Source organism: Mustela nigripes, chromosome 4 (genome assembly GCF_022355385.1).
Source record: "Mustela nigripes isolate SB6536 chromosome 4, MUSNIG.SB6536, whole genome shotgun sequence".
In the NCBI taxonomy this organism is placed as follows: domain Eukaryota; kingdom Metazoa; phylum Chordata; class Mammalia; order Carnivora; family Mustelidae; genus Mustela; species Mustela nigripes.
Window position 1 is genome coordinate 84,960,472 of NC_081560.1, and position 17,529 is coordinate 84,978,000.

Here is a 17,529-nt window from a genome sequence, read left to right on the forward strand (position 1 = left end):
CACACACTCCACCAACTGAACAAGCCAGGTACGCTGGCTTAGACACATTTTAAAATATTGATGCCTGGGGTGCCTGGGTGGCTCGGTCAGTTGAGCATCTGACTCCTGATTTCAGCTCAGGTCATGATGTCAGGGTCTTGAGATAGAATCCAGTTTCAGGCTCTGCGCAGGGCATGGAGCCTAGTTGGACTTCCCTCTCCTTCTGCTCCTCCCAGAGTGCCCTCTCCCCCTTAAAAAAATAAAGCAAAAAACTGATGCCTGGCCTGGGTCTTACCTTCACAGATTCTGGTTCAGTTGATCTAATGGGAAGCTTGAAAATCTGTGAGTTCCAGGTGAGTTTAATGTACTCTCAAGGTTGAGAACCAGTGCTCCATTGCTGGGTTGTCCAGTATGGTAACCACTAGCTACAGGTGGCCCTTCACATTAATTAAAGTTAAACAGAAGTTTCTCAGTCACAGTAGCTACATTCTAAGTGCTCAGTAGTCACCTGTGGCTGGTGGCTACCAATTTGGACAGCACAGATATAACACATTCCCATTATCAAGGAAAACACTGTGGATGGGAGAAGCTTTGTAGAATCTGTGCACATCCCATGTCACCTTGCTGTGTCTTTATTTTTTTCCCTACTTTGGGCTTGGGAAAGGGAATTAAACCACAACCTCATTTGGAAATATTTGCTTATGAGACCTAAAGATGGCTCTTGGTATGTGTAATTGGATACATTTATTCTACACCGCACTTTAACTTTCTTCAAAACAAGAAGACTGATGCCCTCTAGTCTCTAAAGTTTGGAGCGTGGAGGAATTTGCTAGAATAGGGGATATAATCTTCTTTATATTGTTGACATTTCATGTTCATGCCTCAGGATAGATTCCTACAAGAAGAATTTGGGTCGACAGGTATGAATATATTTAAGTCTCTGCAAAACTTTATTTCAGAGAGGTTGTATCAGTTCCCTCCTCTGTTATTCGAGAATGTTCTTCTTAATCTTCCCTTGACAGAATTGATTACCATTTTAAAAACTGTGCTAATATGGAAGGGAAAATACGGTGCCTTTAAAATTTTTCATTTTGGTATTACCAGAGCAGCTAAAGTTTTAACTATGTTTGCTAAATATTCTTTCTCCTTGTAATCATAAAACATAAAAGAACAGGATAAAGCAGAAGTTTTTCGCTGGTAGTATGTTTATGAAAGTAGTCAAAGTGGTACATGGAACTTTTTAAACTTATAATTACTATTTTTGTTTATGTTTTAGTATAGTGTTACTTTGATTCTTAGTGAGTCTGCTGTAATTTTAAAGAGAAGTTATTATTGTGTACTCAGTAACCATAACAGTAATTTTACATCTAACAGAATTGTTACTATTTGTACCTGATAAAATTTTTCTTTTTTGGTTATTTTGCAACTAAGATATGGGAATAAAATGTACTTCTAACAATATGATGTGGTTTTAAATGTTATTAAAAATGGTCACAAACGATAAACATTGTAACAGAACATTCATTAATGTCCCTAAATAGCCTTCTTAGAGAAAATTGGCTTTTTTTTTTCCCTTTCACCACCATGATTCTTTGATAAAGGACCTTGTGAAGTATAACAGAGGAAATGTACTATTCACTGAAGTAGAGTAATGATTGAATTTACACAGCTACTTAATTTTAGCACTGGGACTAGAACCCAGCTTTCTAGACTCTGGTCAATTTCCTTTCCAGCCTGGAAATCTCCCACTTCAGGTAATAACATAAATGTTAGCACTGGAAGTATCAGTTTCAGCATAATGCCCTCCATGGTAGGTCTTTGATGAGCACATCTAGTCTATGTGTCTGGTAACAGCTGCTAGAGATGATGGATATATCCCACCCATGTTCTAGAGCGTGTGAAGGCTGAGAGTATTCTGGAGCCCTGGGCTAAGAGAAGGTGGTCAGAGCTCATCTGGAAAGATAGCTGTGCCAGGAGTTCTCTCCTTTGCGCTTGGGCCAAGGCTCTCAGTGACCCAAATATGGGTGGGTATGGGCCAACACGCACTTGCTCCTACTGCCTCAGTTTGCCTTCCAATTCCAGATGGAAAAAAAAAAAAAAAAAAGACTGGGAAGTGTTTGTAAAGAGGAGATGCATTTTGGTAAGCTGGGATCTACATTAGTAATAGCCGGAAGGCAAGCTAAATAGGAGAGCGGGGCAATAGAAGTATATGAGAACAATCTCCTTTGTAACCTTCTCTGGACTCCCATGATTTCATATACAGGAGTAGATCTCTATTCATTTCCTTCAGTAGCTCACCACAGTACATTACATTACTTATTACAAAATTTTTAAATTACATTACATGCACAGTGTGTGCTGAGTAATTGTTGAACTGAAATTTCTCAGCAGCTTGTTAATAAACCGTTTCTAGAATTTGGGAAAAATCTATGAGGTAGATTGAGTCAGAACATCTAAAGGAAGAGAAGAAAGGTTAAGTGGCTTAGAAAACTTTTTGTCTCTGATTCTTTTCAGCCCCACTAAATAATACCTTCTTCCTTCTAGGGACTTTGTGTGTATGTTACAGTCCGAAGTTTGACTCTTGGGGAAAAATCACGTATACAGTGTTTTACTTTCATAAAGGTACATGTTATTTATTCTTAATTTTTTATTTTTATGTAATCACTTTTTCCAAATAGTAGCAAGTTAGATAAATTTTAAAGTCTTACTCCCTTGTAATAAATTTTATCAGTACATTCTATACCTATATAATACATGTTTCCTGAAGAAATTCACTAATGATGAATACAGTTCACCCTTGAACCACATGGATTTGAGTTGCGTGGATCCACTTACATTCAGGATTTTTTTTTGAAAAAAATACAGTATAGTACTGTGAATGTACTTTCTCTTCCTTATGATTTTTCTTAATAACATTTTCTCTCTTTTTTCTTTTTCTTTCTTTTTTTTTTTTTTTTTACTGTGAGAATACAGTATACAATACATATAACATATGAAATATCTGTTAATGGACTGTTTATGTTATCAGAAAGGCTTCTGGTTAGCAGTAGGCTATTAGTAGTTAACTTTCAACTCCCCCAAAACTTATACATGGATTTTTGACTGCTCAGGGGTTGGCACCCCTAACCTCCATGTCATTCAAGGGTCAGTTGTATTGACTTAGCTAATGTTCTTGTATTTTTTTCCTGACCTATATATTTTTCTAGGCTTATAGGTAGACCAATCCTTATGGACATATTTGTCCAAAGTATGTTTATTTGCTTTTTTATTTCTAGTTGGAAAACATCAATTTATTTAACCTATAAGGTTACGGAGAGCTCTAGTTAAAAGCATCCATCATCTCAGATCTCAACAGGTCTTAGACCTAAGATACCTTTATTTTGATTCACAGTTCTGCGGCCCAGCAAACTAGTTTGTCAGCAGTCAGTCTCAGGGGAGGAGTAAATGCCCAAGCTTTTCTAGTTCTAGTTCTAGTTCTCTAGTTGGCCAGTGTACCCTTTAAAAGTTTTAGTCTGAACAATGGTAAGGCACATTTATTTTGCTTGTTTAGTCCCTTAAAATTAGAATTTATATAGTACATACAGTGGGTGAAATTATATTTAAAAAATTTTTAATTATAAAACAAACAAACAAACAAAACTATGCCAGACCACACCAGAGTTTATTCTACAGGAATGCCTAACATTACTTTCAGAAGTTAGAAATGTGGGTAAGAAAAGTTTAATACCTCAATAATGAAGAAACTAAAAGCAACTTCAGTAGACAGGCTTTAATAGCATAAGTTGGATTTTTTCTTTTGTGGGAAGTTTTCATACATTTTTCTAATAATTAATATAATGCTTAAAATCATAAATAAAACTTCTCTGAAAGTTTTATTAAGGGTTACTGATTCTGATGAAGAGTTAGAACAGTGGAACATGAAGCCCAATACCCTGAGTTTAGTTGATAGTCTACTAAGTGACTGAGAGAAGTCTCAGGGGGTCTTGATGATGGCAAGAATGTGCAGTAAACTGTGGGGGACAGTGAGCCACCTGGTCTCCTCCACCTTTTGAATCCTGTGATAGATTCCTTCAGATCCTTCTGTCCCAGCACAACCCACCTTATAAGGTCTAATATTATACGATAAGCCCAGAACGACTACTGGATCCTGATTGCACTGTGATCTACCTTCTGTGTGGTTTTGGGGGAGTGGTGGAGAACCATGAAATTTAGAAGTTAGACCCTTGCTTTTTCACAGCTCCTAAATGTGGAGTATTACATAGAGTAATAGCCTTGGGTGGAATTCTGGTTCTTTGTTTCTTACCATTCTTTCCTTGGCTTCCTGTTCTCTCACCACAGGGCACAGCAAGACCTTCACTGCTGCTCTAGGGAGTGTAGACTCACATGTGACTAAGGGCCTTACTTTTCTCAACCTTGGTGAGTGAGAGAGAGAGGCGTCTCTGCTCTGACCCTCCTTTCTAGTACATGTGATACAACCTTTTATATCTCATTTTCTTATCTGTGTACTCCATTTTCTCCCGCCCCTTTAGGATTTGGATTGGGATGATAGCCACTGACCTTTCAGAGGCCTAGGAGGGGAAGGGTTTCTCTGGAAACCTTGGCACCCCTAACTTCTCTGTTGTTCAAGGGTCAACTGGATTAAATTAGTTAATATTCTCATATTTTTTCCTGATCTGTATCTTTTTCTAGGCCAATCCTAATGGACATATTTGTGTCCCCCATTCACATTAGCCTTTGGGGAGGGGATGCATCTCCCTCTTTAAAGAATCTAGGCTGTGAGTTTTCCTATGTGTTTTAGTAGTAATCCAAAAAAAGCCATTTGTTAGTATAAAAATGATGATGGCCACCTAGGTGGCTCAGTCAGTTAGGCGTCTACCTTTGGCTCAGGTCATGATCTCAGGGTCCTGGGATGGAGCCCTGTGTCCCTCTCCCTGACCTCTCCCACCCCCCGGCTCATGCTCACTCACTCTCTCAAATAAATAAATAAATCTTAAAAAAAAAAAACAAAAACAGGGCGCCTGAGTGGCTCAGTGGATTAAGCCGCTGCCTTCGGCTCCGGTCATGATCTCAGGGTCCTGGGATCGAGTCCTGCATCGGGCTCTCTGCTCAGCGGGGAGCCTGCTTCCCTCTATCTCCCTCTCTGCCTGCCTCTCCATCTGCTTGTGATTTCTCTCTGTCAAATAAATAAATAAAATCTTTAAAAATATAAATATTTTAAAAAAATTAGAAAAAAAAAAAACAAATAATGACAGTGAATGAGATGTTCCCTAAAAGCCTATGAGAAAAAATACATCATGTTGTCCCTTGATTCTAGAGAGGACAAAGATCTTTGAGAAATTGTCCATTCCCTGCTGTTAATTGCTAAGAGCTTCCAAGTCCTATAGAGGACTAACAAATCAGTTTAAATATGTTGATTTTCATTGAGTAAATATGGTAAGGGAACTTGAGTGTTAGGTTTGAACATATTAATGGAGTCTATCATGAAGAAAATCAAGAAAGGGTTTAGTGTACCAACCTACCAAAAGCTGCTTTTCCATGTCAGTTGGGATGAGGGGTACAAACAGGTTAGCAGAAGACTAACTAACAGAACTATTACTTGCCTACCTATGGGACACGGCACAATATTCAAAAAAGAAAAGCTTCAGGTTTACAGCACATGATTCTTTAATATGTTCTCCTATTCCTGTTTCCCAGTCTTTCTGCTATCATGACAAAAAGCTTAGGAAGGTATAATGTGAGGGAGCTGGGCGAAATGAGAACAAAAATGACAAAGTTGATTAAAAAAAAGATTTTTCTTTTGAACAATACTGTAGATGAGGTGAGATAGTGCATGTGGAGTGGGCCAGTACGTAGTAAATGTTAACATGAGCTTTGAACCTGTGGGAAATTGCCTTAGAGAGGCCCGAGTCTACTGCTTCCTGTGGTAAGAGAGATAAATATAAGGTTTCCTGGGTCTGAGACTTGATTCTTATCAGAGAATGCTGCATCAACATCCCATTTCAAGAGTGATGTAGGAAACTTTCCACTAAAAAAAAACTTAGCATTTTGTCAGGTCAAAGGTAGCCTTCTTTTTCCCCTCCCTGAGAACGACTCTAGAAAAGGGCAGGCATGATTTAATCTATGGTCTTCAGACTGTGGAGCCGGCAGAAATCCTAGAGTTTTGTAAAAATAGGCTCTTACATAAGTTGTCTTTCCCTCTTATACACATTTAGTCTTCTTGGCACAGAATTATACCCAAGCTTAGAACTACTCCAGAGGTAATTTTTATGACAACAGTATTGCTTTTGAGTGATGCCTTTTTTTCCTATTAATTACATATAACAGTTCTGAATTGTCACCCTATTAAAGGGACTTATTTTGAATATTTTAATTAAAATATTAAAGAATAGAGTTTTAATGTTGATAAGATATTAAAGAATAAAGTTTTCCATGAACCCAGACACCTCTATGTAAGAAGGATACATTTATAAATAAAAAGCGATTTTTATTTATATTTTAAAATATTTATTTATATTTTAAAAATGAGTATGTTATTTCCATTATCGTGATCCTTACAACAATTCTGCTAGGTGATGTTATCCTCATTTTCCAGATAATGAAACTGAGCTCAGAAAGGCTGAGGTCTGTGCCCAGTCTCCTTTTAGTGTCTCTTATCAGGGACACTGTGTTCTTTTCTTATTGCTGCCCTAACAAATGATCACAAATTTAGGGCTTAAAACAACATGAATGCTGTCTTTTGGTTCTGGAGGTCAGAATTCGGAAATGAGTTTTGAGGGGCTAAAGTCAAGGTGTGGGTAGAAATGGTTCCTTCTGGAGATTCTGGGGAGGAATTAATCCTCGGACAACCCCAGCATCTCGAGGCTGGCATCTCAAGGCTGGCATCTCGAGGCTGGCATTTCTTGGCTTGCTACCCCATCACTCCCATCTCTCTTTCATCCTCGAGTGATCTTTTCCTCTGTAGTGCAGTCTCCTTCTGCCTCTCTCCTGTAAACATATTTATGGTTACCTTGGGTCCACTTGGATACTCCAGGATACCCACTTGGATACTCCAGGATACCCTCTGATCTCATCTGCAAGGTCCTTCCATCTCTTCAGGTGACACAGGCTCTGGGATTAGCACGTGAACATCTTAGGGGGTCATCCTTTGACCTACTGTGGGCCTTGTTGGCATTTTCGTTGAGACAGTACTTCTTGTGTGAGAGTGTCCTGCACATTGACGGATTTAAGGACCTTCACCAAATGGCAGGAGGACTCCCCCTTCCACTCCAGTGATTGTGACAACTCCAAACAACCCTCATTGCCTTCCAAATGCCTCCTCTCACAGGGATGTAGTTTCCCCCTGGTTAAACCAGTTAACTGGTTAAATGCTAGGCTAGGAATTAATTTAGGTCGTTTGATGCCTAACCCTTTCCTACCGTACTCTACTATATCATTATTTGTGTGTTTCTACTTAATGTTGCCATAACAAGAATATTATTGCAACCATTTGTGCTACTCTCATTAACATCACTTGATCCCCAGTGACCGAGAGGACACTTACTTAAGTCAACAGCTTCGAGTTTTACATCCTCTTTCCTTTCCCCTGAATGCCTTCTATGCAAATAATTAACATGTATTTCTTTGCTTCTTAGGAAAAAAGAATCCAGCTGCCTCGCTTACAATCTAAATATGTCATCTGTAGGACATTCACTGCTCTCGTGTGAAAAATTATTGGCAAGGGCTACTTCCACCTTCCCATTCTCCAGAAACCTATTTTTACACCTTGTCTCAATCTGTGTACCAGTGTTCTTCATACAAAATTATCGAACGCAGGGACTGTGAAGGTGTGACTTCTCGGCAGCTCGCTGTGCAAGGAAATGTATCAGTACTTCACCAAGTGTTAGAATGCCTGCAGAGATTGTTTTGATGAACATCAATTTAAGGGTTCTCTAAACAAAATGACGATGACGATAGTGATGATGACAATGAGTTGGCAAACCTAGGAAACAAAATTTTAGAGGGTCTCCCAGCCGGCAGAAATGAGGAGGGAGATTCCCATCATAAGCTATTCCCAGACCATCAGATAAAGGAATAATTTATATTGCTTGGTATTTTTTTTTTAGAGGTCATTTAGGTTCAAATAAAGCCACAATTCACTTAGACTCAAAATCACAGATAGCAGTTAAGATAACCGTTTGCCAACTGTATGAAGACAACTAGCCACAGATAGGAACAAGCAAGATCTGGCAGGAAGATGAAATGTGCTGACATCAAACAGTTCACACTGATCAAAACTTTTGTGTTTTAAGAGGTTCAAAGACCAATAGGGATACTGTCAAGTTCTGGGCTTTATCTTCGTGCAACTCTTGCCACATGCAGATCATTTTTTATCTTTCTCTTCTACAGACTATTACGTGGCTGTTTACTTACCTGGTCATTTCTTTCATTTACTTAACATTCAACATCCGGACCTGATCTGCCACAGTTTATTTCTGACAGGTATGGCTGTGGTTTTCCCCTCATGGATGTGGTCTGTTTGGGTTTCTCTTGACAATGTTTATGTTTGGGTGAGAAGGGTTTCTTTTATTTGCTGATGTCTTTTTTTTTCTTTTCTTTTCTTTTTTTTTTCTGGCCAGGAAACAATGAAGTGGTTGACATGCTACCTCATAGCCCTTTACAGTCACTCTCAGGGTCCCTGGTACTGGATTTGTGTTCTGGAAAGCTCTATAGGGCAGTCCTGAACCAGTCCTATTTATTACAGTTCCTATGGAACACTCAGCTAGACTGTGAGAAGATGGCCGTGTTGCACTGTGTCCTCTCCTGTGGCCGAGACCCCCAGTTCCTGGAAGCCAAGGTGGTTATGTAGCTTCAAGTTAAAAATATTGGCAAATAGACAACGCCAGCCATCTATGTTTGTGGTTGAAATGAACAGATGCCATTTTCATTTGGTAATAATTAGTTGACATTTATGGTCTCCGTTCTGACTTGAACATATTCTCTTCTCATGCTTCTTTTTATGGACCCCGACCAGACCTCAGACTGTGAGCATGTCTGTTGACTTCTCTCTTTTCAATACTGTGCCTACACGTTAGCTGTATCAGTAACATTCCAAGAAAGTGCTCCATAAATAGGAAATAGCTTCTCAAATACCTACTTTTTCTCCTGGTCTCTATTTGGTATATAGCATTAAAAGAAATAAAATCTGGTGTCATATGTTTATTACATTTTAATAAAGATTATTTATATTTCACAATTGAATTTATGAAGCACTTTTACACATTTTGTCATGTAATTTTACAGTTGTCCTGTTAAGTTGGAGATAGCTCTCTGTTAGACTTGATTGGGACCAATGGGTGGTTGGGTGATTGAAGAAAAGATACTTTATCTTATTTTAACCTAAAACAACAAACAAAAAGTGCATTTATTCGCCTATCTTTCAATGTAGTTTAAGACCCTTTCTTTGTATATTAGCTGGTTGGAGTTCAAAATCATTTTTCTTACATAAAACCACTAGTAATGTGCTTTCTCTGACTTTTCTTCTTCCTTTTGTTCCTTAACCTTACTGTCTTCTTTTCTTTAACCCAAGGAGAACCATATTTTAAATATCTTCTCAAAAACAATCTGTATCTATTGGGCAATTTTTTCTAATCCTTTACAGTTGTCTCACACTTAGGTTTTTTATTAAGTGAGTGTTTTAGGTATACCTTTGAGTCTTTCCAAAGTGTTCAACTTTTATTGACCAAACAACACTCTTTTTGAGTTCATATTTCATTCATCTATGGTAATATTTTATAAAATTACCTAATTGTGAAGGGAAGTATAACCAGCATGAATAGGTTTAGAAATGAAAACAACGGTTTCTTGGGATGCCTGGGTGGCTCAGTTGGTTAAGCATGTGCCTATGGCTCAGGTCACAATCCCAGGGTTCTGGGATCAAGTCCCACATGGGGCTCCTTGCTCAGCAGGGAGACTGCGTCTCCTTCTGCTGCTGCTCTCCCTGCTTGTGGGAGTGCTCTCTCTCTCTCTTTCTCACACACACACACACATACACACACACTCTCTCTCTCACAAATACACAAAGCTTAAAAAACAAACAACCACTTACTTATTGGTAGGAGCAGACATGTGAGAGTGCTCTGTGGCTAGGCAAGCCTCATGGTATACTTCAGTTCGAAGGCTGGGAACAAGGAGTTTCAGTCCGCCAGGATGGTTGTGGACACTGAGAGAGGTGTCCTTACAACCTGTGCTTGGGAGCACCGTAGTGATGCTCACCAAGGTTAAGTGGTGTGCTGATGTTCACACGGAGGCCTGAGCTAGATTCAAACCCAGATCTGCTGCCTTCGAGCTCTGAGGTGTGATTTGGTTTAGTTTTCTCTTCTATCCCCCAGCTCTTCACACTGGTACTTTGCTGTAACATGACCCACTCTAGCAAAAGCAGACGTGGGGTCAAAGAAGGCTTATTTGGATTTCAGCCAGGGATATTTATTTTTAAAATATATGTAAAATAGACCTGATTTATAAGATTCCTTAAACCACAGTCTTGCATTACAAGCCTTGAAGGGAAGTGAGTGTATTCTTTGACAGTTTCAAAATAGATACAGTGTTTTTAAAAGAGTCACATACATTTTGTAATTCGTCAGTGGTGGGGGCAGGGTGCAGATATACATAACAACAGAATTGTCTTCTTATTTTTTAAAGCTTATTCAGTGGATTTCTGAGAACGTCTCTGCCTGCCATTCATTTGACCTCATTCAGGAATTTATAATTGGTAGGTCTTGCTGATGGTGCATATTAAGTTAAATCCTTGACCCTTTTGCTGGAGGGAAAGCAACAAATTGATAATGTCTCAATCTGTCAAAATGTTGGTTAGAAGCACCTTTTTTTTTTTTTTTTTTTTTTTTACTCTGTTTCAGTCAGCAGCTGATTAAATTTCATTCTCTCGGGGTCTTGTGAGAAGCTACGACATTTCAGAGACTGATAAGATATGATAGGATCTCGATTCTCTAAACTTACTAGTGATTTTTTCCTCCCAGTAAGATGTCAAAACTTTCTTAGTTCAGTTTTGTGTCGGCCATTTCTGTGTAAAGTAGTATAATATCATTTGGGGGTGGATAGAAGTGCCAAATAATTTTTTTTTAAATTATTCTCATAGTAAAGAACAGAACCTGAACGTTTTATAAAGGTAGACCCTAATGGTTAGCCTTTTGAAGATAAGGATAAGGCAGTAAAAACTTTTTGGGGATTTGCTTGCTTTGGTGAATTAACAGTGTTTACTGCCTTATTCTTCTTATTGAACCATGTCTTTATTTCTTTTCTTTTTTTTACTTCTTTCAAAAATCTACTCAGCTTCTTCGTATTGGAGCATATATCCAGAGACAAGTAACATGGATAAACTTTTGCCATATTCCTCAGTGTTCGCTTGGGATACAGTAAGTAACAATTTGTATTCTTTGTGTGATTAAAATTAAAACTGACCCAGTTGTGGGTCAGTTGTAGGACCTCCCTGTCACAGTACATGGCTGTGATTTCATTTGTCTATTTTTGACTGATAAGGATTTGAGTTGGAGTCTCCTGGCATGAATCCTTGCTGTTAGCCAAAGGTAGTGACATAAAGCAGGAGAATTAAAGGAGAAGGTACAGGATATGTGTTACTCTTCCTACTACTAAGCAGAATGAATGCTCTATCATCTTCGAATGGTGTTTTACATTTTTTTTTTAGCAACTAGAGTAGACTAAAATATTTCTCAGGTTTTTATAAACGCGAATGATTGGGTCATTGCTATTATTGTAAGCTGTTCTGTTTCCTAAGGAGATTTAACCCTTTCCCCAGACTCATAAGGAAAATTTGTAATAACTGTAAAGACTCAAGATCAGCAAAATTTAGTGATCTTAAGCAAATTCACTCCCTTTGACCTTTTCTTCCCCTTGGCCCTTCTTCCCAGTTTTTCAATTAGGAAGTGCTGAGCAAAAATTTTGTTTGTTTTCTCTAGAACATGGTGCAGTAAACTGAGATTTGTTGGCTCAAAAAGCAAAATCCCTGAAAAAGGTTTCAGGCTTTCCCTGGAAAAGATTTCTTCTTGCATACTTAGGTGTTAGAACAACATGCTTAGTTCCAAGGCAGAGGTTCGTATCAAAAAGGCATTTAGAAAAATAAATGGAATTAGGTAACACAGACATAGGAAAAGAAGTACTGGGATGAATCGTGACACTTGCCCGTTTTGTATTTAGACTATCTAAATAGAGTCAGGAGGGATGCCTGGGTGGCTCAGTTGCCTTCGGCTCGGGTCATGATCCCAGCGTCCTGGGATCGAGTCCCACATCGGGCTCCTTGCTCCGCAGGGAGCCTGCTTCTCCCTCTGACTCTGCCTGCCACTCTGCCTGTGCTCGCTCTTGCTCTCTCTCTCTCTCTCTGACAAATAAATAAATAAAATCTTAAAAAAAAAAATAAATAGAGTCAGGTATGTGTGATTAATTTCTAAATGTTTGGTATACACAGCAGTAGTTATCCTAAAGGCCCTTCTGTCTTTGACTGTTAAGGGTTGTTAAATGCTCTTGCCTTGCTGTCGAGTAACAAGGGAAAGACAGCTCGTCTGTCCGTTCTCCAAGCCCTCACTGTCTGCTTTGAGAGCTCTTGTGAACATACACACAGCGTCTGTGGTGATGGGGCAGGAAGTCTGCAGGTTAAACCACGGGGAGTCAGGAAATGCACCTCTCTGTTTTCTTCCCTCACCACCCAGCCCTGTCATCCTCCATTTCCGTGTCTGGGAGGAGGGAACCGGGAACCCCTGTAGTTCCCAGGGTTGTGTTTAAAGATGGAGCATGTGTTAGCTGGATAGCATCCGAGGGGCTCTTTTGGGAGGCAGCTTCTTACTTTTGCATTTCTCATGACCATGGGGCCGAGGAGCTATTGTAGACCTACAGAGTGAGGTCAGGAAGTCCTGTGAGAGAATAATCGAAAAAACCCACAGTCCTAAGCACCATCTACTGAGCTGCTTTTAGGGTTTACCATGTTGCTCTAAACTTCAGGGTTTTGGTTACCTTTAAAGGTCTCTTCTAATCCTGAAATTCTGAGTCCTTGCTTCTCTTTAGCAATGATGTCCACCATTTGCCTTTTCTTTTCCTAATCTACGAATCCTCTTATTTCTATCCTTTAATAAATCCTTGCTAGGATAAAAAAAAAGTAATATCATACTTCTGTATGGAGACAGATAATTTCTGTAAATAACTGAATTGAATTTTTTAAGATACTAGAACATATGGTGCTCTTACATATAAATAACCTGAATTATGCTTTGCAAACAATTAGCCTTGTTATTCTTATTTTAAGATGTTGTTTATAACCTAAAGCTATAGTGAAATTTTAATGCTTTTTTGAAGTATCTTCACTTACCAAGTAGTGGTGAGTGAAACACAAAATACATTCTTAACACAGGCTTTCAGTGGTCACACGGGACAACTCGGTTGCTTGAATATTCTGGACATTTATTTCTGCATTTCTGTGGTGCCCCTTTCCACAGGAATATTGTGTGTCAGTAAAAATCTAGTACATTTGAGTTCTAAACAAACACGAGATTTTATTTCTACAGAACACTTTCAAAGTTATTTCGTCATATATCGTCTACCTTTTTTTTTTTTTTTTTAGAAAATAAAGGATGAATTCACTGGTTGAGAGGCTTATCTACACAGTTAATATAGAAACACACTTCCAAAATGAACGAATGAGGGGCCATTTTGGAAGTTTATATTTCTATTGAAATTTTTGTTTTAATGCTCACAGTGTTATAATTTGGATTTCCTGATACAGATTTTACACCTTTCATATTTGCCATGGTGATACCGCTGCATCAACTCTTTTTTTTTTTTTTAAGATTTTATTTATTTGTCAGAGAGAGAGAGAGCACAGGCAGACAGAGCGGCAGGCAGAGGCAGAGGGAGAAGCAGGCTCCCTGCTGAGCAAGGAGCCCAATGTGAAACTCGATCCCAGGATGCTGGGATCATGGCCTGAGCTGAAGGCAGCTGCTTAACCAACTGAGCCACCCAGGCGTCCCACCGCTGCGTCAACTCTTTATGGGGATCTTTTATTTCTGGAATTATGGTAGAGAATGAGGTGAAGGAAAATTTTCCATTGAAGTCAAAAAAGAACCCCACTAATCTTGGTTCCTTCTAGGGAGGCAGGGGCCAACTATAATATAATACATTTAAGCAAAATAGAAGTGGGAGGAAGGAGCAATAAACAGAGAAGGAACATGTCCCCCTTATTATTACGCTTGATAATGCATGTGCAATTTGCCTTGTTTGTTCTTAAATGGACATGTGTAAATAATATACTGGTTGCTCTGTATTCCCAATAGTCTTCTCCTTTCCTTCAGAGATTGGCCCTCTATTGTAATCATGACTTGAAAGAATAGTTCCCTTCTCAAGGCAAGAGATGGGCTGGTTCACTGCTATTTATAAACTATAAGGTTTATTTAAAGTAGAGGTTAGCAAACTGGGAGCTGCCCTCGGCTTCTGTCTGTGCAGAAAACACTTCCTGAAGGCTCAAGCTTGTGGTGGTTGATACATTTAGCAGTCCTGTGTGTGTGTTTCTCCCCACCGTAGGAAATTCCTGGAATAACCCTTGTGACGGAAGAGATCCCGTTGCCTTTCATGAAGGTAAGTCCTTCCAGGGAGAGACAAAAGCACACCGTGCCTGGTTCCTTGCTGGCCTCCACACTCAACCGGAGCTCCAGCTCTCTGTGTCAAGGACTAGGGTGGTTCCTCAAGGACTTGTAGACCGTCAGTAGGAGGATGGGGGCAAGGGGTAGGATTCGTTCTTGAGAAAATCCTTCCTAAGGGGTTGAGTCGTCTGTGAGGATATTATTGTGGCACTTCTTAGGAATACTCTTTGGAGAGGGAAGTTTTCTGAAGACAGAGAGTTATGAGGATCAACCTTAACCACACAGGACTCATCTTTTCCACGGCGCCTCCAACCAGTCCACTCTGGAGTTCTTACACGTGCTTAGAGAACCCTCAGCACATGCACGCACAAACACACACACACACACACACACACACACACACGCATAGCCTTAAACCCGTTAAGTAACCTGGGCTGAGATTATCTAATTTCCTTCTGGTTCTAAGAACAGCTTTTCTGTTTCTCAAAAGTGACCTCCGCTGGCTCCGAATGCGGTCTCTGTGAAGCTTCTGCACACCTCCTTCCTGCCGCTAAGGGGTAGCTATTAGTGTCTTTGTGTAATCTGGTGGTTTTAGAAGGGCTTCTGAGCACAATAGGGAGAACGGGGTGGGGTGGGTGAGTAGAAAAGAATGTGTATGTAGTTAAAAACTGGAGAGTATTTTAGCTGTTTCCTTGAAGCTCCTTTGTTGTTTCTGGCATCGCCTCCTGTTAATTATAGCTTGGTGTGTAGTGGGAAATCTCAGCGTTTGGCAGCAGGCAGCTCACTGTGCTGCCGCTCTCTTATTTACATTTAATTCTTTTGGATCCACGGAGGGCAGGCCAGGCCTGGGCAGCCTGGGGAAAGCAGAAAGCCGTGAGGTCTGAGGTCCCGGTGATGCACTGGGACTGGGGGAGGGCCGACTGGGGCAGGTTTGATGGTTCTGGGTTTCAGTCCTAAGAAGGGTCCTTCAGGGAGACGGAAAGGTGATGGTTCTGGGCCACAGCCGGGACCACTGTGAAGCCCCCCAAAGGGAGAACGAGGAAGGGGAAAGAAAGGTTTGATTAATAGCTGAAAATGTTCTTATTAAGAGCCTCCCTCCTTTCCTGGCATTGTTTCTACTTTTATCATGAGTCCTACCAAACCCATAATGTGTGAAACCGGTGAAGAGAGTTTTATTTATTTATTTTTTAAAGGTTTTATTTATTTGGCAGAGAGTGAGAGAGAGCACAAGCAGGGGAAGTGGCAGGCAGAGGGAGAGAGAAGGAGGCTCCTCGCAGAGCAGGGGGAGCCCAATGTGGGGCTCAATCCCAGGACCCTGGGATTATGCCTGAGCCAAAGGCAGAAGCTTAACCAAACTGAGCCACCTGGAGCCCAGTGAAGAGAATTTTAAGGAGAAAGTAGTGTCACCCCTAATTCTCCACAGTTCCTAAGGAATCAACTGTTTAGTTTTATCCCCATTTCCTCTAGCCCTTGTCATAGGAATGCATAGTAGTGACGGCCATCCAGAGAGATTTTTTTTTTTAAAGATTTTATTTATTTATTTGACAGAGAGACACAGGGAGAGAGGGAACACAAGCAGGGGGAGTGGGAGAGGAAGAAGCAGGCTTCCTGCCACTGAGCAGGGAGCTGGACTCGGGGCTCCATCCCAGGACCCTGGGATCATGACCTGAGCTGAAGGCAGATGTTTAATGACTGAACCACCCAGGCGCCCCCATCCAGAGATACTTAACAAAGATTGCCAGTTACATCAGATTTCATGCTGCTGTGTGAGCTTTGTAATTATGACCTCTAAAGGCTCCAGAGGATTCTGCTGGGTTGTTGTGTCCTAATGAATCATTTTTCTGTTTTGAGACATTTGGTTTGTTTCCAGCCCCCATTTAAAAAAAAATGCAATTAAAAATAATGTTGAAGTGAATATTTTTATCTAGATGGTTTTTCTTTTGGTTTATCCTCCAAGGTTAAATGTCCAGGCGTATTGCTGGGCGAAAGACTGTGACAGTTTTGAAAGCTTTTGATTCTTATTGCCAAATTGGATACTCAAAAACAAAACAAAACAAACAAAAAAAAAACGTTGCGATTAACTCACAAGGAATTTATGGGTTTATCAGTTTTACTACAACCTTATCACCATTGTATAATTTTATTTTATTTATTTTTTTAAGACTTTATTTATTTGTTGAATAGAGAGAGAGAGATCACAAGTAGGCAGAGCAGTTGGCAGAGAGGGGGAAGCAGGCTCCCTGCTGAGCAGAGAGCCCAATGCAGGGCTCCATCTCAGGACCCTGAGATCATGACTTGAGCCGAAGGCAGAAGCCTAACCCACTCAGCCACCCAGGTGTCCCACGTATTGTCATTTTAAAAATTAAGTAAATATAAAGACTGATGTGAAGATTTCCTTAATTTTTTACCCAGTGACTTATTCTAAGAATATGATTTGACTTCGCTTAGGAACAAAGTGGCTTATTTTTGCACCTTTTTTTCTTTTTTCCTATTTGTGTGTCTGTATATTTGTGTGTAAAATGATGCTTTTTTTATTATTCAAGTTTTTTTCTCCCCTAATATTCACTGTGCATATCACTTTTTTTTTCCTTTCCCCTAATTGATGAGGGCTCCGGACCTCAGCCCACCAAACCTCACCTAGGTTCTAGAATTTCATCATAATGACCTTTGACATCTGGCCCAGCAGACCGATGTTTCCCATCAACCATTCCCAGACATTCTTGGGAGCTCCTGTACTGCTTCCCCCGTGTGTCTGCATGCCGGGAGGAAGTGTTACACAGCACACATTTGAACGTAGATCTCTTGACGACCTTGTCCATGCAGACGCAGTAGCAATCTGTCAGGGAAGGCAAAGATACGCTGCTGGGATGGGCCTTGAACTCTGGAAGAGATGGTACTAGATTTGGTTTGTCCA

General features: G+C 40.0%; 1 protein-coding gene across 7 annotated transcripts in view; it reads left to right on the top strand.

Annotated features, from left to right (window-relative positions):
- The window catches only part of GSAP (gamma-secretase activating protein), an 83,597-nt gene that overhangs the window by 38,465 nt on the left and 27,603 nt on the right, over window positions 1-17,529 (top strand). For 6 of the 7 annotated variants that reach the window (XR_009403859.1, XR_009403860.1, XM_059396977.1 and 3 more), the window contains exons 13-19: window positions 2,524-2,601; window positions 4,318-4,395; window positions 8,365-8,457; window positions 8,595-8,812; window positions 10,657-10,726; window positions 11,305-11,387; window positions 14,557-14,610. Coding sequence is in view for 5 of the 7 variants with exons in the window: in XM_059396977.1 (XP_059252960.1) it covers window positions 2,524-2,601; window positions 4,318-4,395; window positions 8,365-8,457; window positions 8,595-8,812; window positions 10,657-10,726; window positions 11,305-11,387; window positions 14,557-14,610 (674 nt within the window). In the remaining 2 variants the exon portion in view is untranslated. The remainder of the gene's footprint in view (window positions 1-2,523; window positions 2,602-4,317; window positions 4,396-8,364; window positions 8,458-8,594; window positions 8,813-10,656; window positions 10,727-11,304; window positions 11,388-14,556; window positions 14,611-17,529) is intronic. The other variant, XM_059396975.1, reaches the window with a different exon arrangement.